At 43.6% G+C, this 27,997-nt stretch overlaps 1 protein-coding gene and 1 long non-coding RNA gene across 2 annotated transcripts in view; one reads left to right on the forward strand and one right to left on the reverse strand.

The window, feature by feature from the left end:
• FBN1 (fibrillin 1) overlaps positions 1–7,256 on the forward strand; it is a 149,131-nt gene extending 141,875 nt beyond the window's left edge. Inside the window, exons 63-65 of the mRNA XM_027888942.1 lie at positions 3,089–3,320; positions 4,350–4,524; positions 5,982–7,256. Coding sequence (XP_027744743.1) covers positions 3,089–3,320; positions 4,350–4,524; positions 5,982–6,371 — 797 coding nt within the window. The 3' untranslated portion in view covers positions 6,372–7,256. The remainder of the gene's footprint in view (positions 1–3,088; positions 3,321–4,349; positions 4,525–5,981) is intronic.
• A 5,834-nt stretch (positions 7,257–13,090) lies between these two features.
• LOC114059924 lies at positions 13,091–26,601 on the reverse strand. Its single transcript, XR_003571778.1, has 3 exons — positions 26,416–26,601; positions 25,031–25,112; positions 13,091–13,203 (listed from the first exon to the last, which is right to left on the reverse strand). It is a non-coding gene; the product is annotated as an uncharacterized LOC114059924 (long non-coding RNA).
• Positions 26,602–27,997: the final 1,396 nt, after the last annotated feature.

A 27,997-nucleotide genomic window follows, 5' to 3' on the forward strand; every position in this document is an offset into this window, starting at 1 on the left:
CCCCCCCGATCAGATTTGGTAAGTGCAGCAGTTTCATTCCAAGTGTGCTCTCTTATGAAAGGCAAAGTAGATGTGAAAGCACCCAGTAACCTCTGCCCTAGTTTGACAAGTGTTTAAGCACAAATTTCTCCTTAAGGATGCTAGAAGTTGTATTGGTTTTAAAGGGAACTAGTGTTACTTGAGTATTTTGTGGTCTAAACAAAGGAATTCATATTCAGCCATGCAACAGTCTCTGCTTAGATGTGGGTCCTGTCTAAGAGTGAATGGTGAATTGTACCTGACAGACTCAGAACTACAAGTTTGGACTGTTAAATTGTAAAATTCCACTTTTGGCCCAAAGCATCTAAAATTTTACTGAAATCCCACTTGATCTGTGCTACTGGGTGTTGTAAAAGCTGCTGGGTTTAAGCCCTTTGTACAGAATGAACAATTTGTCATATTTGAGCAAAACTGCTGCTGTCTGTCCAAAGATGCTTCCTTGCAGCTTTGTGATACAATTTACGAGTGCTTAGAAGACAATTCTGTTTAAAATGAACAAATTTCATACTAATTGCACTGGTGCATTGAAATGCCTATTTCTTCCCTATCTAAACTTTGTTTCCAGCCCAAGTCTCTGAGCCCTCATAGATGGAGCTGCATATGCAGAGAACTGATGCTGGTTTTGTCTTGAGCAGTCAGAACTGGGTCCTGTGCAGCAGTCATGGGAAGAGCCTCTATGTCAGCAGTGTAGTGTGCAGTATATTCAAAACAGAGAAACAGGAGTCATTATTCCTCTAGTGACAGTCATGTGCAGTTTTCATCACATTCAGTGTGAGCTAGTCTTTTGTGGGTACCCACAGATGTGCTTGATGACCTCTTTGAGAACAAAGGGCTGTATAACCCTCTTTGGCTTTCTTTGCTCTCAGAAACATAAAAATGCCTTTGCTTGTTATCACTGTGGCGCTCCAAGGAGGTCTCTGCTTTTGATTATTCTGACAGTTTATGCAGTCCTTGCTGTGATGTTTGTTTGCTTGTGCTGCAGCACTCCATGCCTATAACATACAGAGAACAACGAGGAAGCACAAACATATGGGGGTTTTGAACGTTAATTAAATTAGCAGAGTTTAGGGTTAAATTAGAGTTTAATCTGCAGGAGGATAAAAAAAAAACCCAACCAGCACCGTCACATCTGGCTGCTGAGGACACTGTGGAATCTGAAATAGTGCAGCGCTGAGTTTTGTGAAACATCTTGGCTGTTTCCGAGTCTTCCCAAGTGTATTTCCAAACCAGGTGTACGTTGTTATTCCAGCTTTTGAGCTCATTGACTACTGTTTAGATTTATACAGGGAATACCAGTTTCAAAATGCATAAGCACTGGTATTCCCCCACTGAAAGAAAGGCTTCAGCCTTGGCACTGAACATACTGGTCACCAAGGAGAATTATTCTCAAAGCCACAAGTGGGACAAGACTCAGCCAGCACTTCCACCTTCTTGGACATGGATGGGACAATCCAGGCAGAAACCCAAAGCTGCAGAGAAAGAGTTTTGGTTTCCTCTGTGCTCATGGCATCTCTCAGAGCACAGGAGAGCAAGGCTGCTGCCTGACAGCACAGCTTGCACAGAGTCTGAGAGTCCCAGAACTGGTTTTTTTCTGTTTTGTTATTTTTTTCTGTATTTTTTCTTCCACCAATCACCCAAAATGCAAGAACTAATCTCACTAGTGTTCACACTCTTGCTGTGAAGTGAATGGGTCTTCTCTTGGTGCAGTAACTCTCTGTGGCCCAAACTTGCATGTATGACATAATTGCTTTTAGGTGTGACAAATACTGAAACATCACTGAGTTAATGGCAAACCCCTACAGGCTTCTGGAACACAGAATTCAGCCTCAGGTTTTTTACGTTTTGTTCTCCACATATTCGCATTGTAGTGTTTGTAAATGTATATGCTGAAGATGCTTATCTAGATCTCCTGGGTGTACCACGGGGGAAGAATCTCCATGTAATAGGTTTTTCCGTGACAATTCCTTCATATTCCTTGGCAATCCCATCTCTGCAAACAGTTTGTCTTTTTTAGCTTATTTAATGAAGTGCTCAGGGACTTTTGATGTTGCTGCAACACATTTAGATAATCACTGAAGAATGCTTTGGTTCCTCCCATGTCTTGTGCTGTCTGTGACTGCATTCCCTGCCCAGGCAATTCCATAGTGCACCATGCTGTAAATCAGGCTGGAAGAAGCAAAGTCATTGCTTTTAAACAGAGAACAAACAGCCACATTGTTTGGAAAAAACCAATAATGCTCTGACTTTGTAGTTATTCTCCTGTAACCTGGATGCTGAGGTCAGAGACGCTGCTCTGTACTTTCCAGATAGCATTTCTGTGCACACACATGCAATGCATATATGCATTTATGACAGAACCTGGGGAACAACAGCATTCAGAACTTTTTGAAGCAATTTGCCACATCAGACAAAAAAAAAAATCAGACCAGCTACATTTCAAAAAGCAGCCATTTACAGTAAATAAGCCTGAAATGACCTCAGACTCCTACAGTGCCACACTTGGGAAGTTTGGAAAAGGGCTGGCTCAGATTGTGGCAATCTGTTGTTCCTACAGCTGTGTTTATTTTTACTCTCCTTCTTGCTCCTGTACCTTACCTGTACCTAATATTTAAATGTGAGTGTGTAGGGAGAAATTTTCAATGCCTGGAAAAGGTGTCAGAGCTTGATTCCTTACTTGTTCTCATTTAATGTTGATTAGCATTTTGAACAAGGGATTATTGGACCAGACTGTTGGCTGTACAAAGTTTTGTTCTTTTCAGTTGTTTCTGGGGAAAAAAAAAAAAAAAGCTACCTCCTCTGTTTCTCTGCTCTCCAGAGCATGAGCTGACGTGGCATGAAACATCTTCTGCAGAGTAGCCCAAATGTTGCTGTGTTGTATGGTTGAAGTCATCTCCTAGCGACCGCTGCCCCAGCCAAGGGCGAGGCCAAGCCCTGCTGTGTTTCTATCCATCCCATGTGGCAGCACGTGCAGCAGCCAAGCACGGCCTGGCAGAGGCTGGGCCACACCTGACAGTGAAAGTTAACGTGGTATATTCTGCTTCTTTTCCAGATGAAAACGAGTGTCTCAGTGCACACATTTGTGGAGGAGCATCTTGCCACAATACTTTGGGAAGCTATAAATGTATGTGCCCTACCGGATTTCAGTATGAGCAGTTTAGTGGAGGTTGCCAAGATATCAATGAATGCGGTTCTGCACAAGCCCCGTGCAGTTACGGGTGTTCAAACACTGAAGGTGGCTACGTCTGTGGATGTCCACCTGGTTACTTCAGAATAGGACAAGGGTAAGGGATTCTCATTTTAAACTAACAGATACCAAGGGGACACAGTTCACTCCTTTCTTTGTAGTGTGGAGCAGCAGAACCAGGGGGATTGCCAGCAATTAAAGAGTAATAGGGCTGGGGAGGTGCTCAAGAGCTGGAGGCATCTGCTGATTTTGGAGATGAGGAGGAGAGTGGGAAGGGAGGGTTTTAATGCTTATTGAAATTTGGTCAGGTCTACCAGGTTCAATCACATTTTTTAAGCTACTGATTTCAACTCTCCCTCACACCCCAGCAGCCTGCCAAGTCCTCTGAGCTTGCCACTTGGGAGCTCACACCCCTCGCTGTGATTTGTGGTGTATCACTTGTCTCCTTAAAAAAAACAAAACAAACCAAACATTAATAATAACACCCCCTGGCAACTGCAAAGAGAAATTATATTATACAAGTGGTTTCACCCGCTGGTTGGAATAACAATTCTCTATGCTCTTATGTTCTTGTATGTTCCATATTCTTCTGTGTTTCAAGTGAATATTTTTTTACTAAATGTCTGTTTTATCAAGAAAGCCAATTTTCACTTGCCCCAGTGGGAGTGCGAGGGTAGTGCAAGCTATAGGACCAAGAAACCCAAACGGAAAGCAAAAAGACTGTGGCTTGAATTTTAGAAGAGACTAAAACCTTTGGGATGCGTTATGAAAGACCTCACTTTTCCGATTTTAAAGAAGTTTCTAAAAATTGGTCTCTTTAAATGTGTTCCAGGCTGGATAACAGAAATTACTAATAACAACTCAGAGCTTAAGCCTGTGTTTTTAAAACTGCTAAATATTGGCAGGTCTCTCTTGGGCAAAGCCTCGTGGAGCCAGATTCCTGAAATCAGAGGTGGCTGTGTTGTGTTTCAGTGAGAATTTTGTCTGTTGACTTCAGCAGAGATTTTTCCTAGGAAATAAATGCAACATAATTGCTTTATTATTTGCACTCACAGTCCCCCAAAATTCAGCTTCTGATAAGATCTCTGTCTTGCTGGAATTAATTTTGAATTTCTTCCTTCCTCAGACACTGTGTTTCCGGAGTGGGGCTAGGCAGAGGTCAAGGACAAGAGCTTTCACTCAGTGGAGAAGTAGATGACAACTCCCTCTCTCCAGAAGCTTGTTACGAATGTAAAATCAACGGCTATCCCAAGAGAGGAAGGAAGCGCAGAAGCACTAATGAAACTGCAAGTGAAGCAGAGGTAATTGACCCTTTTTGGGTGGGGAAAGGGTTTGTGGTTGTCTTGTGAAAGCTGGACTCAGAAGGAGGGGTGCCAAGAGACAACACCTCGGAAAAATCTACACCCCAAAGAAAGTAGACCTAAGCTGGTTTGGGATGTCAGGTAGTGTGTGTGGGCTTTCTGGAGCTTTTCACTGTCATTAGGCAAGGCCCTGTACCCAGCATCTATGTCACAGCACAGACTGGAATAGGTGCCCACCCAGCTGTGTGGAGAGCAATCCACTCACCGGCAAGGGCAGGCTCTGGGGTCGGGGGCAGTGGGTGTGGAAAACCATTGTGTGACCCTGTGGCCAGAAAGGCGGGACATGCTGGTCAGGGTGGATGTGGACCCAGCCAAGCAGTGCTGTGTTGTGTGTCTGGGGCTGGAGCCCTCTCCAAAGCAAACACAGAGCTCTGGACACACACACTCTCCTGGAGGGAGCCCAGGGCTGCAGCCCTTCCTGGGTCCTGTCCAGACCCTTGCTCTCAGTCACCCAGGTGGCCATCCTGGGGCCAAGGCTACCAGCCTGAAATATAACCAAGAGACACTGAAGGTGCTGGTAAAATGTTGCCACACCATCACTATTCTGAGGTAAGTACCACCTGGACTCTGCTCACGTGTAGGTGCCAAAGAACTTGCTTTTCCATGTACAAATGCAGGGGATTTGGGAACCTGTTTGCTGTTTCCATTCCATGCTTAGCGTGTGGTGCTCTGCTAATAGAGAAAGGCAGGAGACTGGTTTTGCCTAAAAAGTGTGGATATTAGATTTTGGTCAGAGTGGGATCATAAACGGTCTTTCTTCAGTGTGTTTTACTGCTCTCTGTGATTAGTGCTGGATTTGTCTCAGGGGTGATGTAGAGCTTCCCTTGCTTTCAAAAGGAAAACATTACAGCTGATGTGCTGTCTGAAACATTCCCACCCAGCCGGAGGTGAAGGGTGAGGCCGCTTTTCCAGCACTCTGGTGCACCTGCAGGCTGCCCTGGCTCCACACCGAAACCAAGAGAATCCTGCAAAGCATAAAACTCCCTCCTAAATGCCGTGCCTCCCCCACAGATCCTGCTGTCCTTGACACGTTGTTGTTCTGGTCAGCCTGTGGCTGCCCTGGCAGAGAGGAGGAGTGTGCCTTGGCTGCTCTCTTTGTAGGAGGTCAGTCACGGGCCCCAAGCACAGACAGGCTTTGTTTGTCAGGCAGCAGGACCCACACGCAGAAACTTCCAGGGCACATCTCAGGCTCCCGTTACCCACACAGGGTGCAGACACTGCACTTCGTCCTGAGGAGTTCTGAGCCCCTTACAGTGAATTTGACAGATGATGTAACAGAACCTCTCTTTTAAAATCATTTAATTAATAATGAAAGAGCTGGGCAAGAAATACACACACAGAGGCACATGTGAAACGCTCTCTGACAAAGCCAACTAACGCCCTTTGTTCTTGTGCAGGATCAGCAGGAGCTGCAGCCGCCAATCAGTCTCGCCAGCTGGGATATTGAGAAAGCAGCAGTCTTCTCCATCAATATCTCGGATCTCAGTAACAAAGATCGCATCCTGGAACTGCTTCCTGCCCTCACAACACTGACAAACCATAACCGATATTTAATTGACTCCGGAAATGAAGATGGTTTCTTTAGAATCAATAAGAAGGACGGGATAAGTTACCTTCATTTCACAAAGAAGAAGCCAGTGCCTGGAAACTATTCATTACAAATCAGTAGTATTCCACTCTATAAAAAGAAGGAACTTAACCAGCTTGAAGCGAAACATGACAAAGACTACCTCAGTGGTGAGCTGGGAGATAACCTGAAAATGAAAATTCAGATATTGCTTCATTAATTCATCCACCAAAGACCAAATAATTAAACCAAAGATAGATAGGTAGGACTGAATATTCCTCCCAATCAGATTCTCCATATCATAGGTACAATCTTACATGAGTACATTTGTATGAAGGAGCACTATTATATTATTACATAAACAAGGTACAGGATGAATACCCTAGCTCAAAACTACCACTTTCTCAGGCTTTTATGTGTAGCTGAGCTACCTTGATATGTTGAATCTTGAAAACTGGGACTTTTATCATTGGAAGTTGGCCACTGATGCTGAAGACACGTCATCATTTCAGCAGAGGTACAAGAATGTGCTTTCAACTGATGGACAGATCTATTTTTGTAATTCTTAAACTTCGCTTCTCCAACTACAACTTACTAGGTCAGCCATTTATGATATCCATTTGGTGCTAGTAAATTTTCAACCTAGATTTATAAATGCACTGTAATATTTACACAACTTAGAAGCCAAAATTGCCATTATTCAGTCTAAATACTTCAATCAACCAAAGTTAGCTCAGTAGTTTATCTCAGTTATGCCTATAATACATTACATGTAAATTAAGTGTGTGTATACTGTAATCATGCTATTTTTATCAATGGAGCATTTGTAAACTAGATTAATAATACCCTTAATGTGAGGGTTTGTAATGGTGCTTATAAGACCAACTACTTGTTAACTGTATACACAAACCTGATGATAAAGTTTCTGTGACTTGCCAAAATGCACTGAGGTCAGTAGGGACCATTAAACATTCTCAAAAGTCAGATGACAATCAGTGCCATCCTACACCATGACATATTGTAACGTGTCAAGAGTACCCATAGGCGTTCATATCAGCAAGGGTTCAATGTCATAAATGTCACAATAAAACAGTTCTTTTTTTTAGTTTATTCTGTGGCCTTGTGTTCTTGCTAGAAGTGTGATAAAACTGCATTCTTACGCTTCAGGTGCTGCTGGTAGGGTTGGCTGTGTATCTGTCCATGTGTCCAGGTGATTTCTCCTTGAAGGTGTTGCTGCTTGTTCATTCTTCATGCCAAGGAAGAACAGAAGAAATACAGGAACCTTCACAAATCTAAACAGCAGTGGACCTCTGTCAAGTTACTGTGTGGCTCCAAAAAGCAAGTTAGAACATTTCCAGTGATGTGACCTGAATAATCCTGTCAATAAGTAACTTTGATAGCCAAAATAGGTAGAAGTGGATGTTAAATCATTATACAAAACACAGTTAAGTGTGTAAAATCTTGTTTGCTAGAACTGGCTTAAGATATTCAATTCTTTTATCTCCACTTCAACAGCTACTGTCAGATAACCAGGACTGATAATAAAGGGATAGTCCAAAACCGAGAGCCATTACAAGTTGTAGCTGGGTTTTAATATCAAATGAATTGCTTAAAGATGTGGGTGTTCTTGTGTCTGCAAACACTATGGTGTATCTTTTAGTAGCAGCAGAACATTGTACTGAGGTTTGATGTTGTAAAATCTGGAAGAAAAAATGCAGCAAGCCTTGTCACTTAAACTGCTGATGGGACAGCACTGTATTTGATAGAGGGAACGTATTTTGAGCTATAATAACTTTGGAAGGGAAATGTATTGTAATAATTCACACCACAAATTGTATTATTTTCTGTAATTAGATTTCAGCTCTCTGTGATTTCTTCTGCATAACAAATATAACTATATAAAAAAGGAGCTTGTGCACAGGGTTACTTTGATACTTTTAATAGACCATGTCTGGATTTTATTTATTAGTGTGCCAAAATGTTGAACAGTGTATTTTTTTCCACATGTTCTGTAACTATGGAGAGATATAATCAGAACTTTACAGTTGTAAATGGCACTTTTATTTCAGCAGGTTGGAAGTGATTTTCAGTGCCAGTGTGCACGATGGTATGGTTTATAGTTAAGAGTACAATTTAAGTATTTTCTCTCAGCCCTTAAACACTGAGAGGAACTGTGAAGAACGATTTCAGAAAGACCTTTCAGGCCTCTGTCCAGTAGAGTTGGTTTACGTTTAAGCTCTGTATAACACCGTATGATGCCAAAGGTTCTTTGATTGTGTTCCAGCAGCCCCAGTGTTGCCTGCACAGTTCTGCAAATTGCCTTTGTTACTCTGCAGAAACAAGAAATCTTGACAGCAGCGCTTTTAGTGATGTGAAAATGGAAAGCCCAGTCTTGCTGTACCAATCAGCACGTAAAAATCCATTTTCTTGTGCAATTATTCACCTGCCTCTTTGCGGCGGTGCCGTTTAACTGGTATGTTGTTTTTGCCTATCAGTTTTAGCTGCTGTATGTATACAATTATTTGCATAAGTTTGAATTTCTGCAGCTTCCTTAGAGGCTCAGTGAAGCACAAAGGTTGCATAACATCGCGTGAGACATGCAAATAAAGAGTGGTTTGTAACTTACAGTGTGATTTTGAAATAATCTCCTGTATTGTATTTGATAGTGGGATCTCAGAATGACTCTAAGCACTAGACAGACAGAAGTGGAGGTCTTTGTAAATATGCATCCTTTTGCAATTACAGGATATATTTCAAATTCAAGGAAATAGCAAAGTGTTTAATTATTTGAAATAACTGTGCCTTCCCTCCACTGCAGTTGTGCATGTGACTCTGCATAGGTGCATGCATGGATAATTGTAATTTTTGGTTAACAGAGATGGCTTGTTACTGTACAAACCCAATCATTCTCTTGTTGTGTGTTGTAACAGTATCGTGTAAACTGGACAGCCGAGGTGTATTTTGGCAGAACAGGGCTGTTTCCAGTCTCCCTTTTAAGCTGACTTTCAAAGGACCCCAAGTGTTTGCTTTCTTACAGCAGGTCCTGAAGGGTCATACTCAGGTTTTCTCTAAGATAAATATTTTACGCTGTGATTCAAGTTCAGCTTTGTGCTTTGGAAGAGCTAATCAGGTCAAGACTTCTCAGCACAGACAGGCCTGAGCTGTTTGGAGAGCACGATGCCATGGCCCTTGTCCAGCAGCTGCCTACACCTTCCTGGGCCCAGGTTTGAGCACTGCCAGTCTCTGCCAGCAGCACCACGACAGGTAAGCACATCACAAGGCACCAAACCCACTGCTCTAGACCAAGCTGGAGGTGGTGGCACTGGCACTGCAAAAGCCTTCTCACCCCTTTTAAAAATTGACATTGGCTGTGAAGGAATTTTTAGGATTCTCCTTTTAAACTGATGCTGTACTTGAACCATTAAAGCCTCAGAGTACTCTTGTGGGTCTGATGGTTTCTGCCAAAATTAGCAAGGTTAACAGCTTACGTTGTGCTGCTACTTTCTGAGTAGACACCAGTCAGGGAGGAGACAGCTTCTCTTACTTCACTGCTGTGATGAGAAAATCTTGTCTTTTCAGTTCTGGAAGGGAAGCCAGAGTTCGGCAGTGGATGAGGCCGGAGCTGCAGGAGCTGTGTACCCCTCTCAGGGCCCCCCAGCTGCCCTGTGCTGCCAGGTAGGACAGGAGCTAACAGGAGACACCAGCTTCAAAAAGCTAGGATGTCTGGACCCAAGATTCTATCTACTTCACCCTCTCCCCAGAGCAAGTCTTTTAGGTTTTCTGTGTGCAGGAGCGGCCAGAAGCGAAGGCCAAGATATGATGTACACCCGATTAATCCAGTAAATCCGGGTTGGCAATGTCCTACCAGAGTATTTGCCCAGAGTAAGCCCTCATGTTATCACAGTCTTGGCAGGATAGCACTTGGCTAAAACTCTTGTGTTCAGAAAATCCCAGAGCTCCTAGTTATTGCCTGTGGCCTGAGTGTTGGATGCCTGCAGAGACCCTGCGCGAGCTCCTGTGGTTACACGGCTGCGTGGAGGGGCTCTGTGTGCAAACTGTGCGTGGGTGCCAGAGGTCCAGGATGTCACATTAACCTGCAGGATCATGCTGGTTCTGGATGCTGTGGAAACTTAAGAATGGCGAGCAGAAAGCTGTAATTTGGGGCAAAATACACCATCGTTTACACTAATGAAAAGTCAATCTTGCTACTACTGGTACTGTTACAGAGGTAGCAGTAGTAGCAAGAGGAAAAGAAATGGGGAGAGGGCAGAATGCTGCAGTCATTCAAAACACCTAAGCGCACGTGGGTTCTGCTTCGGTCACATGCAGTGGTGCTGCACCAGCCCTGGTGCCTTGTGCTTCTCCTGAGTTGTCCTTTGCAGATTTCCATGTGGGTACTGCAGCACCCAGCAGCCATCCCTGCAGAGGGACAGGAGCAGGCAGGGGTGCTGCTGGTGCCAGACAGGTGCAGATGGTTAGCAACAGGGTTCTTGTGGTGTGGCCCCACTCGCTGTGTGCTTCACCAAGGCCACTGGGGCTTCTGGAGAGACTTTGAGGGCCACACCCGCTCCCTCTGGAGTGGGCTGTGTGCTTTGGTTTGCCCGAAGATGAGACCCTCTTTCTGTGCAGCAAAAGCTTTGAAGACGTTGATGACTTCAGCTCTGACAAATTCCAACGATCTGCTTCTGCTGTCCTTAAAACTTGCCAAATATTTCACACCCTCATAACAAATGCTTTTGAGGAACATCACGCCCAAGCCAGCTTCTCGGTTATGAACTTCCCATTGAGTTCAGGAGAAGAACCTTGAGACCAAGAGGTCACCAAAGTGTTTGTTTTTGTATTTCAGGCTCTCCTTTCTGTTTCTAACTGTGCAGCACAGCAATGGCAGGAAGCAGCCATGGAGGCCCAGGCTGCCTGACCAGCGGGAGCGTGTGGGCAAAGCTGAGCTGCAGCCCCGTGCTGGTGCCAGCCGGTCCAACGTGTTACTGATGCTTGTGAGTGTACACTGAGTCCTCAGCCTGCTTAGACACACACCCATAGAAATGTGTGTGTTCTTTCTGAAGAGTCTAGACAGATAACTGCATCTCGGTACTTCCAGGCTAAACTCACTCTGTGATAAACCTTTGTTAAGCACCCAGGAAGGGATTTTTCCCTCTCTTGGGCTGGGCCCTTCCCTTGCATGTGGTGGCAGTGCAGGCCCAGCCCTTTCCCTGGCTTGGCTCTCACATCTGCAGGTTTGTTTGTTTATGAGCTTCTCTATGACTCCCAAGGCTGTAGGATGTGAGTGTCTCACTACACCCTTGTGAGGTCGGGATGTGTTTGTCATCCTTGTTTTACAGGACAGAAACTGAGAACCAGATGTTTTGGGCTGGGAGAGCCCATAGGCAATGGCCCTTCTGCCAGGAGCAATCCTAAAGTGCTGAGGTGTCCCTGGAGAAGAGGACGAGGAGCCACAGGGGCTCATCAGCTGTGACAGCCCCAGCAGGCAAAAAGCCATGAGAACGGCCCCTGTGCACTAAAATGTGTCCCAGATGGAGCCTGCTGGAGCCCTGGCTGTTCCCCACACTCCTCAGAAAGTCAGGAGCGTGTCCCTGTGCCCCAGCACACAGCACCTGGAGTGGCTCTCCCCACAGGTACACCATCCAGAACGCTGCCACTGCAGATGCAACAGCACCAGTATTAAAGAAAAAAAAAAAAATGTCAGTACCTAGTAGTTTTGTACTAGAAAAGAAAGATTTTGGGTAAGTACAAGTCAGCAGGCTGCTTGGAGATGATCAAAAGTGACACTGCTGGTGAGCAGGATCTGGGCTCTGCCAGCTTGCCTGGCTCATCTCTCAGGCTGCTGGATCAACCTGCCCAGAAAACAGGGCTACCACTTAGTTTTCTTTGGAGGTTGATTCTTTATCCCTGTCATTCCTGTGTGAGGTGCTTCAGAGTGATTTTAGGGGGTTTTTTTTGGTCTGTGACAATCTAGGAAAAATTATTAAGCAGCCCGTCTGGGCCTGTGTGTGACTGTGGCTGCAGTGACAGAGCCGGGGAGCTTGGACAGGTAGGAAAACTGTCTGGACTTTTTCACTTTGCAGAGTTGTGTGTGTGTGCTTGCAGCTCTGTATAAGTGTGTTGTTATTGTAATCATAACAAATACTAGAGCTGTGAGAAATGTCTATAACCAAACCCAAACCAGGTGAAACTCCCCTGGTTTTGGGTTTCATTACAAACTCAAGATTCAGGCCAGGTTTGTGGAGGTTCATGAACCTCTCTCTGAAGCTGGGCTCAGTTTCAAGCAATCCTGGGCCAAGTTTCAGGCAAATTGAGGCCAACTTTTGAGTAAATTTGGAACAAATTTTAGGTGAATAACAGATGATTTATGATTTTAGGTTGAAACCATACAAACCATGGACTCTTTGCTTCAGTTCAACCTGTAACCAGGAAATCTTGGCACTTTGGCTGAATTTCACTTTGATTTTGCATGTTGACCATAAAATCAAAACAATCAGAGCAAAGAGGTGAATCCCAAGACAAACTGTGCAGAAACTGGTTCCCAGTGTGGATGCCCAAAGCCCTGCACCACAATGAGCACACGCCTGTTGTGCTGCACTAGCACTGAGGTCTGTTCCCCCCACTGCAGCTGATGCCATGCATGGCCAGCCAGCATCTCACGTGGTTTGTGCTGCTCCACTAAATCCTCCAAACAATTAAACCTTCCCCAGACTCTTAATTTGAAGTTGCATGTGCAATTTCCATGCTGGAGTGCACTGACTTTAGGTTTGGCTTATGCAACAAAGATCCAGCCCATACTGTGTGTTTGCATTTTGAGGAGTAAATTCAGCTAACAAGGGAATTAATAAGTCCAGGGAACAGGACCAATGGTCCCCATGCCCATATTGCATTTAAACATGGCTCACTGCCAAGCACATAGTAGAGAAATGGGCTTCCTACCTGAATTGCTGAGATTCAGAGCCACGTGGTGCCACTTCTCCCCATCCAGAGGTGCCCAACAGGATTACAGGTCTCAGTTTTCAGTGCTGCCACCTCTGCCACAGCACAGATACCTTAAGGATGGAAAAGAGCTGAAAACACTTAGGCAGATTTCTTTAGATTCATTTAGGCACTTTAAAGAGATCTTCAGATATAAAGTTGTCTTTTTAAATAAAAAAATTATGTATCACCATTAGACCCCTTTATCACCTGATTCTTTTTGCATCAAACATAAACTGTAGATGGAAAACACTTGAGCAGGAGCTGGATTCAACTATCAGGCAAAATATGAACAGCTGAACTGGGAATGTAAGTGCTGGGTCCAGAGGAGAGAGTGATAGCACAATTTGCTGTTGTTTGGAGGAACATGTGATAGGAGGGATGGGCAGGAAGAGAGGAGGAAGATGCCAGCGGAGAGCAGACAAGGAATACGAAGGGAACTGCACTGTCAGTCTGTAATGGCATCATGCAAAGCTGAAACAACAGGGAACTGGAAGAGAGGAGACTTTTGGTGTGAAGCAACAGCCACGTGACGTTGTGGTAGCCACTGCACAAGGCTGCCAGCTCTAATGCACGGCTGCCCCCTGGGCTGGCACTCCTGAGCCAACCAGCACTTCAGGAAGGGCTGTAAAGCAGCACACAGGGCTGTGGGGGGGAAGGGGTTGCCAAATGAACCACAGAGAAAAAAATCCAAGGCCCATTAGGTCCAGACCATTATGAGACTTCAGCAAGTATTGCAGGGAGATTAATAAGGCCTTAAAGACAATTCCTCATTTACTGAATTAAAAAAAGAAGGTAGGTGATCAAGACAGAATTGAACAGATTTCCTGTTCCACGTTTGAATTGTACTTGCCAAAGGCATAAATCCCCTTCACTAAATGCTTTTTGCTATAATTTTTTTGCCTCCAAGTTTCAAATCTGCTCTGTCCCAGTACTTTTTCAAGATCTCAGTGTCCTCACAGGACTGGGGAGAAGCCCCAGAAGAATGTAAAGTTCAGAGATCCTCTGTCTGTTAGTAGAGCTCTTACATCTCAGCACCACAGAGGTGAGATGTGGTTGTGATACACCACGAGGCCAGATCTAGAGAATCCCAAGGGGAATCTCAGGCCATGAGAGGTGCTGTGTGGTGCGGAATCACTTTGGTGAGAGATGGGGGGAGATCCTGAGGAGACCTGGTCTTTATTTTTAAATCATTTATCCTGTCTGTGTTTCCTGGATTAAAACCAAAAGCAGCACCCAGCAATGAAAGAGAGATAAAAAAAAAAAAAAAGGCTGAAAAAAAATCCACTACACATGTGCTCAGAGCAAAGGTAAGGAACCAGGAAGCAAAATTCTTTCAAAAGTTCACTCTTCAACAAAGCCATCTCTGTGTGAATCTGCCCATTATGTACTTGCCCCATAATATGATTATGTGATTTAGGAGACTGAATTTATTAAAGATCCTGTTGTCACCCATACACAGGCTACACACTCCTATATCCCAAAATATGTTGGGAACAAAAATGTTTTCTGCAGCACAGAAAAAACCATGGGAGGAAATTGTGTGGCCCAACTTGACCACCAGGCTCAGGTTGAAGGCCAAGTCAGGTAGGAGTTGCACAACCCTCTGGTGAAAAGGACCAACTATTTGTGTTGGGCTCATTTGTGCTAACAAAAAGCACAGTCTTGGGTTCCCCACAGCCCAGCCTAGAATTTATTTATAAAACAGAGTATTGGTAAAGGATTTATGCAGGGGGACCTTCCCACCAGCCCCCTGAGCATTAAATATCTCATGTCCTGCATGATCTCTAACCAGGAGCAGTCCTGCAAGAGAAGCAGCTTTGTCTTTGAGCACCAGCAAAAAGTAAAAGAAATGCTGTTTTTGTTGTCAGCTGAACCCCTGTCCCTGCAAAATCTGCAAGTAACCAAACTTCATTTGCTGTCAGTCTCAGCAGTGCCACCAGCTTGTCCCAGCCAGGCAGTAGCACACTCTTCAAATCGACTGCAACAATCAAGTCCTGAAGCAATAAATGTGGTTCCTGTGCCACATCGGAGCTGCTGTGACCTGTGCTGAGGTTGCCTCTTCACAGCACACGCTGGTTCAACACAGTCACGTCCATGGTACCTGTCTGCCACTTGAGCAGCGGGAGCAAAGCACCAGGAGGTTCAACCAGAACAGCTGCTCCTGGGACAGCTCCCACGCAGGAGATCAGCCATGGACCTGCAGCCAGGCAGGTCCTTCAGGCAGAAATGGCATTTTCAAGGCAGCAGTGGTGCAAAGGCAAGTGAAGAACCTCCAAGTGCCAGAAAGAAACTGCATGGAATTATGTCCTGTGTGAGAATGGGTCCCGATTCTAGCTGTTCTCCCTTTTTCTTTTCTTGAAAATGAGAACAAAAATCAAATCCAAGCGTTATTTTGTATCCTAGTAGTCTAGATTTGTCCAGATGTGCCCTTGTTGGGCAGATACTTTTAGCAGAAGGTACGTTTGTCTGGTGGAGAGCCACTCTGCAAGTGCTTTACTGCTCCAAAAATATGTCAGCAAACTGATCTCTTGTGACCCGGGGTCCTGCTCAGAATACTTGGATTATGTTTATAAAGTCAAATGAAAAAGATGATGGTTGATCAGAGTAATATAAACTATGGCATGGAAAATGAATTTTGAATGAAATGCACAGATAAATCATTTATCCTCACCAGTACTCTCTCTATGTTTCTTATCCCAGTAATTGAGACCATGTGTTGTGCTGCAAACAATAACTATGGGAAATTACTCACAATTCTTCCTTCATAAACTTGGGAAATGAAAGTGATGGGAAGTATGATCATCTTATTTTTTTTTTAATGTTAACAGCTCTAAATTATTAGGGTGGGAAGAAAATGTCAATAGAACATAAAAGTGCTTTGTATAGTGTTCACATTTGCTCATACTTTCAAATCCACTGTGGCTTATTAGTTCATGGGAAAAATGACAAAAAGGAATAAAACCCAGAAAATGAATCCAGTATCAACATCTTGCCTCTATAGTAACAGAAATTGTAACTTGTGGGCAAAAAGTGACAATATTAGGAAATGTTTGTTGGGCAATTATGGTAATTAACCCCCTTCTTTCCCTAGTAAGTGCAGCTACCCATCAGCCTGACACATTCCTACAGAGTGCCCATTGCTCTGTGCTGCTCCCTGTATTAGGAGCCTGGAGCTGGTGAGGCCCTTAACCTCTGTTTCTAGAGTTTATTGCTCAGCTGTAAAAATTCTCCCAGGGCTGAAACTTGACAGAAAAATGCCTCCGCCTGGGAGGAGTTTCTGTTCCGAGTTTGGTTTGAATTAGTTCAGCCCTTTTCCACTTGCAGTAGGACAATGGAGCAGGATTCCCTCTCTCATTTTTTTTTCTTTTTAAATAAAGTGACCATCCCGCCGGGGCAGCACACACGGCAGGCACTGAGACCACAGCCCTCTCTGCAGCTGTAGCACAGGTTCAGTGCTGGCTGCTACAGCAGCATCCTGGCCCTGTAACGAGCCAGACTTCATCCCTTTGCCTGTGCAGATGCTGGCTCAGAGGGTGGCTTGAGCCATCTTTGTGCTGAGGCTGCTGAGGGACAGCTTGGCCACGGCTCAAGCCAGAAAAGTCCACCCTTGCTGCTGTTGCTCGAGGGACCAGCTCACTGCAATGCAGAACCACCTGGGCTGCACCTGCATGGGACTTCTGGCTTTTCTGAGAGCAGGGTGGCATGAATGGTCATCCTCCTGTGGTGGAGGCACAGGTCAGCCCCACTCGCGCCCAGGCTCACAGCGGAGTATCGGGTGGGAGGTTTCCCAGATGAAGGGCTTGGCGCAGGGAAGTTGCTCTCTGCAGACCTTGGCCTGAGCCAGGGGATTCATTTCTAGAAGCAAGAGTGCCAGATCTATTACACTGCTGCATGGGCTGCCTGCAGGGCTGGTAAATCTATTATAACAGTCAACACTTTATGAATGAAGTCCTGCCCCACCAAAGTCAATGGCAAAACTCCCATTGATTTCACTGGAACAAGATTTTACCCTGAATCCTTAAAGTGCCTCTGGGATCTCACCCGTGCTCAGCACAGCCATCCACAGCTCCAGCAGAGGAAAGGAAAACAAAGAGCAGAGAAGGGCCCTGGTGCTCCCTCAGCTGAGCCTGTGTCCTGCTCAGACAGATGTGCTGAGAATTCGACTCTGGCAATACCGGCAGGCCTGGTGTGGGATGGGTGCTGTGCAGCTGAAAGGGCTGATGGAGATACTTTGGCACAGAAGCAGAACTTCATAGGTCAGTGGAGTTCTGCTCTGAGCTCTCAGAGGGCCAGAGCAAAAGTAACAAACAAAAATTTTTATGGATGGAGAGATGTCCCACCCGCCCAGGAGTGCCTTGACCCCGTGCCAGTAACCCAGCCTCCAGTCACTTCTCTGTGTTCATTCAATTGACTGAACAGCCACTTGTTATCATCCAGAACTGCTTATAAATCTAAATGTTATTAACATAAGGGCATCTCACAATGCTTGCCAATGCATATTTCAATAATGATGTTATGCTTGCCACTCCACAGATCTGACCTGTCACTTGAGAACTCAAATGACCCATAAATTAACATGTTTTATCCTGCCATAAATTTAGGCAGGTTCATTAGCTGAAGCTGGCACTGTGTCATATTCTGCCCAACCCTTTTACAACCATTTAATTGCCTCCTGCTCATACACTTTTCCATCACCCCAGGACATATGACTTCTAGTGACAATATTTTGCCACCCACCTGAGTAAATTAACAAGTAAGATCAGCTAAGGAAGTTAATTGCTGTTACATAACAGCTATTTCACTGGTTTCTTCTTGTTTTGCAAACTCTCCCATACCTTACCATTTGCTAAGCTGACTGAAAGGTTTTCTCCATTTTTGGATTCAAGATTTTTTTCTCTGACAGCTACTTTAGAGTCTCCCTCCCACTGATCACAGGTGAGCCCATCTCTAAACTGTTCTGGGGGATTTCTGATATACAGAGCTCTTTCAACACCGATATTGGGGCGGGAGTTCAAATCTGAAATACGCGCAGTCTGGCAACCTAAAGGAAAGGCTTGTATGTCTAGACAGAGCCAAGGGTCAGTCAGGTCCAGCTCCCACAAGGACAGAGCATTGGTAGCAGCTCCTTCCCCTCTGCTGCAGACAAATAAAGGTGAAGCTCACGCTGCTTGCTTTTATTTGGGTGGCAGCTAATCCAGCCTCTCCTGAAAGGCACAAATGAGCTCAGCAGCTGTTAGACATTTAGCTCGTGCTTTAGTTTGGCTGATGCTGAACAGTGGCTTTGGGCTTTGCACTTTTACTAGAAGACATTTAAGTGCATATACAGAGAAAGGAACAGCCAGTATTAAAAGTTAGCTCATGGCTTATAGTCACTGTGGAAAAAAGTTCCACTGAACGGCACTTGACACAATTTCAATCAATGCTGTAGGAGGGGCTCCTGTAGGAGGGGCTCCTGTCCACTCCTCCCTTTCCTTAGAGAAGCTAATTCAGAAATTGTTTCTTACTTTCTTTCTTTCCAGAGGTGCTGTAAATGCTTCTTTAAAAAGAAAAAAAAATAGAATCTTTCAACCACCTTGTGATGTGATACGCAGAGGTTTTTACTTAGAGCCAAATACATATCAGGTCAGACTCTGAAAGTCAATTTGTTATTTTTATTTCCCCTTTTTGCTCCTTTGAATGTGCAGACTTTCTTTCTGCTTTTTACAGTTATTTCAGAGACTGCTGACACTACATCAGAACCATTGCTCTGGGGAATGCAATGGGGCCCAAAAGTATGCCACATAGCCTAGCAGGTGAACTCCTTCACACTTTTGCACAGCACCAGGTCCCTTAAGGTCAGAAGAAGCAGGTGGCTTAAAGCCAAGTTTCTTTTCAGGAAGGATGGAAACATAAACTGCTCTATCAGCTTTCTGTACTGCATGTTCCAGTATAAGCACCAAACAAACAGCACTTGCTTTTTCTCTTTTACAGAGCTGGCAGGAAGAGACTCTTGGTCTACAGTCTACACTGGGACCTCATTTAGCATTTTAGTCTCACCTGATCTTCAAGATATTAAGGCAGAGAACACATATCTAAGGATAAACATGGGTGGGAAAAGGTGAGCTGTGCTTATGGCACTGGGAGCTTGAGGAGCTCAAATAACAAACTGGTTTATTTTGAGCAGCTGTATGAAATATATCTGGATGGTAGCTCAGAAGTCTAGAGGTACTTGCAAAGTGTGAGATAGTGAAGGGTTAAATAGAAAGAAACACATTTATGAAGTCCATAGTAAGTCCATGCAACCCTCATGATCTTATTGTCTCTGCCTGAATTGGGAAGCTTAATAGGTTTATTTGCTCACCTCAAGCAACAAAAATCACTCTGTCCCAGGGTGGCAGCCCAGGGGTGTTAAACAATTACCTCTTCCAAAATTAATTTATATTTTTTGCATATGCCACTCAGATGAGCTTCAGTTGCAGACTGAATAAAGTCATTCTAGGTGGAAATATATGTGTTTTCATATGACAAAATAATGTAGTGAATACAACAACTAGAGAAAAAACACTGCTAGGACTACATTCTTCACTGATTACTATGCAAACGAAATACTAAGAATGATTGCTGGCATTGCAATATCCAGGGAAGGATGATCTACTGTAAAATAACTGTCTAGCTTAGATCTTGCAGTTTAACACTTAGAAAGCTCTTTCAGACAGCAGATTACTACAGAGAGGATGAGCAGCTCTGGGAGTGTAGGCAGATTTTCAATGAACTCTCCCTGCTAGCTTCCAATCAGTGAATTCAGACTGACTTTTATTTGGCGATTATTTGCAGATCACCACCAGATATTTATCCTGCTGAATATATCATTGCCCAGAGGAGCTGTGGATGGAACCCTGAGCAACCTGATTTAGTGGAAATTGTCCTTGCCTATGCAGGGGGTTTGAACTTAATCTTTAAGGTTCTTTCTAACCCAAACCATTCTGCAATTCTATGACACTGGCAATTAAAAGTAGTTAGCAGGAGACTGGCTGGTGTAAACAGCTGCAGCCCATAATTAGAGCCTGTGCTCATTTCACCACTTTCTTAGTGTTTGCAGCACTGCTGAGCTGGTCCAGTGAAGAAAACATCAGTATGTTCAGGATTTTGAGCTACTGAAGATGTAAGTCCTGTTTTCTTCTAATCTAAGCTGTTGTTATAGCTGGAGCAAAGTCCCTCTCTGCAGGTTATGAATCGGTTTGGTTGCTAAAAGACTGTGAGAAGTAAGCAAAGAGTCATGCAAAGCTGAAGTTCAAAGAGCAACTAAAAAGACCCTTCTAGCTTAGGAGAAGCCTAATCTGATCTTCTAAGACTGAGATGATTTTGTAGGAAAAGCTGCATTTCATCAGTGAAGCACGAGGGGAGGAAAGGAATCGCTCTTGATTGCTGTTGCTGTTGGGTTTGTGGACTGAAAACAGCAAGGGAGAGGGAACGATATCCAATTAAGAATGATATTCCTCAGTCGCAGTAAGGCAAGCAATGCTCTGCAGTGCTGAGTCCCAGCTGCTCTCGTGTCCTTGGCCTGTTCTCCTGCAGCTGGGGAAGCACCCGTGGTACGAGCAGCACTGACAGAGTTCAGAGGGCCCTGTCTAAGATCTATCCCTGCAAGTTAAGGTTGTAGATTCCCTTTTATTTTTATATTGTGCATGGCTGGCAGATGGGGATTTCTTGCATGTTTGTGTGTTGATAAAGTGTTTGTGAACCTAAAGGACAAATCACCCTCCCCTGAAAATTGAACACTCACTCTACGACCTCCTGATCCTTGATGACTATTACATTAGTCAATTTGTGGCTGGCCCAGTAACCTGATAGCAGCGAATTATGGAGTTATGTGGGAACTCTGGTTTTTGGAACAGGCTGATGTTCCCAAGCTCTGGCCCAGCACTGCTAAGGGTGTGTCATCTGTGTAAGGCATTTAGAGGAAAGAGCGAACTGCAAAGCCACAGTCCCCAGAGCTTTCTAGAGGACAAAATATAGCAGCAATATTACATTAAGGTAAGAATGGGAACAAACAGAACTGTTTCCCCACCAAGAACTTTTCTCTGTAATGAGGGACTGATTAGTTAAACAGGCTTTCAAGCGACACTATGCTCAATTATCTGTTATACTAACAACTATTTAAAGTTTAGACATGGTAGGTCTGAGAGTGGATTTGTGCTGACCAAATGTTATGTCTGTACCTTCAACTCCACGCTTAAGGGTTTTACAGAATCCAGTATAGGTCACTAAAAAAGATTATTGCGTTTTTATGGGATAAGAACTGAAAGAAATTAAATCCTGACCTGTGGCAGAGGCAAGTCAGTCCTGGTGTCCACTTACACTTGTGCTGGATTTAGTCTACTGCTGGATTAAGGGTAACTACCAGAATCTTCACCCACCATCCCCATGCCAGTCCAGACTGAAGGAAGGAGAGGGATGACATCTGAGGGCCTAAGACCTCTGTATTTATTCACTCTAAATGTAATTTGTTGTTAAAGCCCAGTCTGAATGCCACTGATTTCAGCAGTCAGACTCCCACTATATTTTTTTAAAATTGCAGCTACCTTCAGTACTTATGTAGCAACCTAGTGCTTTTTCAAGCTTTCTCATGCATTCAGACTTCAAATTTAGAAATCTGGAAATTTGGAAATTAGAGAGTAAACTGGATTGTGATAGAGCCAAGTAATAAACAGCTGAAGTCATAAGAAACATTCAAAAATTTTAAAAAGAGCAACTTATATGTTACTAAGCGCCAGATTCTGTTCTGCCTTGCATATTTGTGCAGTTTGAGTCTCTGAATTTCAGGGATACCAGTCTGTGTGGACCCTCACAGTCAGCTTTCAGTTCTGGAGGAGGTTTTTCCACAGGGCCATTCTGCAGCTGATGGAAAGGTCTGGAATTTAAGATTCTTTCCTAAGCCACGTAGCAGGGTCCTTTGTCTGTGTAGGTCCCCCTGAATTCCAGGAGTTGTAAGTGTTGAGGTGTTTTTATTTTATACAATAGCAAAAGTGATGGCTTTCATTTTGTGCTTATTGATGTAAGTAAACACATGCACTTTGTAAGAAGTGCTTGAATTATTATATGGCTGTGTCCAAGGCTATCATATCAAACACATCGTTCAGAGCCAAGATTCTTGTCCAAGAACCCACCCAAAACTTTACTGTATGAGGTATGAAGCAATAATGGAACCCACTGATTCACCATTTGATGAAACCAGGAGTGCCCAGTATTGCCCAACATAAGGTTACTCAGGGCTCTAATGAAGTGTTTCTCTTTCATAAAAGGGAACAGATGTGGCCAATCTCATGAGAAACAGAGCTGTGACCTGCTGTGAGTTCCCAGTGGGCAAAGTTTCCTTCAGATCTGAGAAGTTGCTCCAGCTGAGTCAGAATATTCCTCTGGTACCACTATTCCTCCACAGACTAGGTTTCTAGATTCAGATCTGTGTTGCTCTAGGCTACATTCTACCATATTTCATTTAGTTAATGTATTGGCAAAATAGATTTTGCAAACTGTTGGAAACCTGACTGTTAGCTGAGAAGCTCTGCTCTATGGACCAACAGAGACTGCTCAAAACTGGTTCTGTCCTAGGGGCTTCTGGTGTATCTCACCCAGAGAATCAAGCCTTCTCTCTGTGATCAAGTTTTGGGTGACGAGAGATTGTGAATCTTCTTGCTGTTCTCTGAGGTAGAACTGGAATTGTGTTTGCCCCTGAAGTAACTCCAGTGGCAACAGGGTGAAGTAGAAGTACAGTCTTTGGACTGACAAATAAATGTGAAAATGGCTTTTGTGAGCTTGCACCAACTTTAGCAAGAGGATGTGCTAACAGTGAAGAGGAAGTAGGCTTGCGATAGCCACAGACCAGGTGAAGAGTAGAGAAATACTGACATGTTTGTTGCTGAGTGAGGATTTCTAGATTGATTCCTGCCTCTCCTAATGAACTAAAGTCTTTGGACCAGGCCAGACATGGGAGCTTATAAATCCAAACAATATCTTGGGCAAACAGTACAATAAGTGGTTATGCACTGGTTTTTTTCTGCATTGAAGTAAGCAGCATGCCGACATCCACTGCAGTTACTGTATATTGATGCAAGTGTTGCAGGGAATCCTGGTGTTCATGGCCAGAATAAACCTAACTAGCGTGACAGAGCATGTTCCCACTGGCATTCTTGTTTCCTCTCACCCCATCCTAGAGTCATTTGCTCAGTAGTATTAGTTATTCCGAGTTCCAAACCAGATCTTTATTAAAGCTTCCAGGAAAGCAAGAGCGCTGTGGATGTCCACAGGGCTTCAGTATCAAAGCCACAGAATAAAATTATAGATGGAAAAGACTCATCAGGTCATCTACTCAACCCACCAGCCAATGCAGAGCTGTTCTCTGCGGGGTGCTTTTTCCTTTCTTTGTCTTCATCAAGCCAGAAGGGTTTCTACAGCTTCCCTGGGGAGACTATGACATAGCTGACTAGTTCTTGCCCTTAGGAATAACTTTGAGCCTGTGAAATATCAGAAGCATTCTGTGTTTCATTTTGGTGGAGAAAAGGGTCTCTAAGCGAAGGTCCCTCAGTCTTATGACTATACTGTATCTCAGATGTAATTCTATATTAATGATTTCTTGTATACAGATCATATGAGGCCAATGCTGTGTCCCACCCCACAGCTGTCTCTTCCAGTAATTATTCCTTAGACAGATTTTTGTTATCTCTCAGTAGTAAGCAGTGCACAAACCCTGATCAATTGCATTTCACTTGGCAAACGTTCAGAATTTGCCCGGACTAGTGTTTGAAGTGTTCTGTCTGACTCTCACTCCTTTTAATTGTGCCAAAGTTCTTTGGCAATTTGTGATCTCGTGTCCCAGAAACACATAAAAAATCATAAGTCCAACGTATTTCCTTAGGTGAATTAAAAACACTCAACAGATGTTTACTAAAAACAACTGCATTTATAGACAGAGGACTCTTGACAGCTATTGGTTTAGTTCTTCCAAATGTTTTCATTCAAATCCCTTGGGCACTTACTGTTGATCAAGCATAACGTTCTGGCATCTTGATCTCTTGCAACGCCATGTTTCTGGCCAAATATATAAATGTTCTTTTTGACCTTGAGTATTGGGCATTAGCAAACACGAATCCAATAAAATACTTCCATAGCTCTTTAAATTTGCAGTCCTCTGACTTTTCTTGAAGACCTATGTGCATAGAAACTGTTCGAGTTGAGTATGGAGATAGTTTTAAAGCAATGCCAGTACCCTCAATATTCTGATGAGGGCTGTATCAGTTTCACAGTTCTCAGCTGCTGAAAATTGTATTTAGCATGCTGGATAACTTTAAATATATTAATTATAGAGCTATGGAAGGCCATGATTAATACCATTTGGTGATTGTTTGAGTTGTGCTTCACACAATGAGCAAGGATTCATAAGAAGCCTTTGTCTGACTGCCACTTTGGCTGTGGGAAGAGGGGGGAAATCTGAGTACCCAACGTGTCTTTGTTAGCAGTTGGATGTCATTTTCTTTTGTTTAGCATTTGCACAGTTCCCTATGTAATGTAGGAATATAATAAAGCTTTGCCAGCAACACCACCAGACTTTGGGAACATGCACAGACCAGTGAGACCATGTAAAATACTTTTATCAGAAGAGGCAACTTAATAGACCTATGATGGAGTTGCACCAGAAAGGTTTTCCCTGGACTATTGGCATATGCTTTAGAATGCTAAGCCAGGAGTTTTGCTGTTAATGTGATTTTGATTCTAATGCCTAACTTGTAAGCACTTCTGTTTTGCACCAGTTAAATACAGCTTAAATTATTTCTCTACTGTTCATTAGAAGTGAGCAGATTTCACATGAATTTTTCAAGATCCTATTTAATCATCCTACCCATTTCCTGCCAGCTGATGGCACACCTGGAGATGAGAGTTTGGTGATCCAGAAGGTAGAGATCAATGAGCAAAGGTGTGAGGAGAAAAGGTTCCATCCAGGGAGATCCTAGGGGAATATAAGATACAAGTTAAGCCTCAGCTTTCTCCACATCTACTCTATTCACACAGTCACAATATTTGTAATAAACTCCCATATCATTTCTAACCTGGCTTAGTATCCACAATGTAGTATCATGATGAACAAACCTACCACAGGCAGACAGTCCTGATTGTGATGTGACATTGTTTTTATTGATCTGTGGCTCTAGAGGCACTGAGTGTTCTCCAGCAGCTCAAATATACTGGAAGAGTGACCCATTTTCTGGGCAGATGTTGTTAGCACGCAACAACACGTGTTGTTGTGCACCAGCTCAACAGTGGGATAAAGTTAAGTCTTCCAGACAACCATGGCTGTGACTTTGCATGAGTTTGTTCAGCCTGAGTGCCAGCTTAAACAGATCCTATCCCTCTCCTCATCCAGCTGTTCTCTTATTTTGGCAGCTACTCAAAATGTCTTGGAATAATTGCAAATGAGTAATAATGTTTCATTTAGCTTGTATGCAGCCCTGGCATCAGTGATCATTTGCATGCTGTAATATGCGCATAGCCATGCCTTGGACACATGTTCTGTACATTTGAATAGCAAACTTCAGGAGAAGGGGGACAGAGGTGGAGTCCAACTTGTTATTATTGTTACTAATGTGGTTCTCATAGTTTTAAAATCAACTTTATTAGCCAAAAATGATGTAAAAATAAATAGGCAGGTTCTGCTGGCAAGTAGGTGGCCAGGAGCAGATAGAACAGAAAAATCAAAAAACCTGTTGTAGGAACCAAACTACCTGGAAGTGCCTGAGCTATGCTTTTCTGCTCAGTCCAGGCTGTCCCATAAATGCTAAACATCTCAAAGGTCATCCAAATAAAAAGTAAATGCAAACAGAGGCTACTTTCTCCCACACAGCAGATCTCTAGCCTGCTCAGGATACAATGGTGAAAGCTTGCCTGTTTTGACTGTTAGTCAGACTTACTCAGCTGGCGTTTGGGAAAGTTATGAACAGCAGTCTGGAGGCTCTTTGCAGGTGACCTGGGGTGGGACACAACATCTGTCATGCTTCCAGAAATAGGAGGCCCTCTTTAAAACCACTCTTAAAGCCTTTCTTGGCTGGAAACTGATAACAAGATGTACAGTGAGGAATGATTTTCTGACAGAAATACCAGTACCTTGCTGCCTCCCTGGAGCAGCAGTTTGGCTTTTCACTTGGTAGCAGTCTTCCAGGCAGTGAGGTTTATTCAGTTTTTCCTGGAAAACTTTTAGTAGCTTAATTGATATGATTAATATTAAAACCCAACCAACCAGGCAAAAAAACCCTCACCAAAATAATGAAGTGGGAGCACTGAGTCTGTTCTTATTCAGCCGTCTCCTCTTCACATCTGGGGAGGGCAATGAGTTCTCTGTTGCTGGATGCATGATTTCCTGTCATTGTCACAGCTCCTTCTTCAATTTTCTCACATTACTGATGCCTCAGTGCAAGCTGAGAAGAAAGGTAAGAACAGCAAGGAAATATCCTACTTTATCCCCAAACAAAACACCTCCTTCTTCTCTTTGACTGCTTCAGCCCACATATGTTGCTAAGATACAGCCATAGATAGGATGAACAATAAACTCCTGCAGAATTTCAATGGCCTGAATTACCTGTAAGGCTGACAGCTTGGCTCCCTGCCAGCAATAGCTGCAAAATGGAAGCGTAGGAAAGCGAGACTGAGGTTTTGTGTTTGCTGCTGTGAAAACCTGACAAGTGGGGATTCCTTGACGCTGTCCTGCACCCTAAGGAAGGGTCCCTGTAATTTGGCAGTGACCAGAGTGTAAGCTGGGCAGGCAGGGAGGTTGCAGTCAGGACCGAGGTGTGTTAGCAAGGCAGCATTGGGTACTCTGCCATGCTTCCTAGACATGGCACAGTTAGTTTAGCTGCAAAGGAAAGACGTTTCCTTCCAACTAGGACACATAGTTATTTTGTCTTGGACACTTGGAGACAACCTTTCAGACTAGGAATCCATAAACCACAAAATACTCACGTCAAAAGAATCTGGCCAAAGATGCTACATTCATGACTGTTTGTGTTTTCTTTTTCCTCCTGCAAAACGAAAGCAAACTAATTCCTTTGCTATAAACAATAGCAGATAAAAGATAACTTCCTTCAGCTCAAGACTACAAGGAATATTAATTGATACAAACCTCTTATTTGTTACAAAATTTACCATACAAATGTTGTCTACAAAGCCAAAGATTAATATAAAATTTTTGTGATGTAATGAAAAAAACCATCAAAATCTAAGGGGAAAAAAGTAAGTAGGCATATACAGCTCACATATGTTTGTTTAAACATACTTTACATATTCAAATACAGTAGTTACTTTCTGGATGAGGGCTCGCAATATAACATTAATCTGTCAGTTTTTCAGACTTGGCAGGTTAAAAGGCTTTCTTGCTGTGTTCTGAGTAGGAGAAAAGCATCACTTCAGTGGTAAAGAGCTAAATAACCACAGTTTATGCAGGGAAAGTTCAGGAAAATAATTACGTAAATTCACTTCAGACCTGATCCTGCAACCTTTAACCATGCAGTGACATTCTCTGCCCAGCAGCAGACCCAAATTTACACTTTGCAGGATCACATCCTTACTAAGGCAGAGATTGCCAAATAGCTGTTGGTGAGGGAAGCGCCATGTGTGCCAATTCTAGAAACCAGGAAGGCAGTACACTCTGCCCTATATTTTCAGGCTTTTTGGTACCTTACATAACTAGGTGCAAAATACTTATTTTTATTTCTGGTTCTTTTCTTTGGAAGTGCAGTCATGTGCATTCAGGTGGAATAAGTGTGCTGATAATTTTCCTTCAGAAATTGTAATGGTTAGCGATGTGGACACTTTTCTTTTTAGGCAGAAACCATGAGGCACTGA

Source organism: Empidonax traillii, unplaced genomic scaffold (genome assembly GCF_003031625.1).
Source record: "Empidonax traillii isolate 1590-97213 ecotype Southwest subspecies unplaced genomic scaffold, ASM303162v1 scaffold248:size1534464, whole genome shotgun sequence".
Classification (NCBI taxonomy): Eukaryota; Metazoa; Chordata; class Aves; order Passeriformes; family Tyrannidae; genus Empidonax; species Empidonax traillii.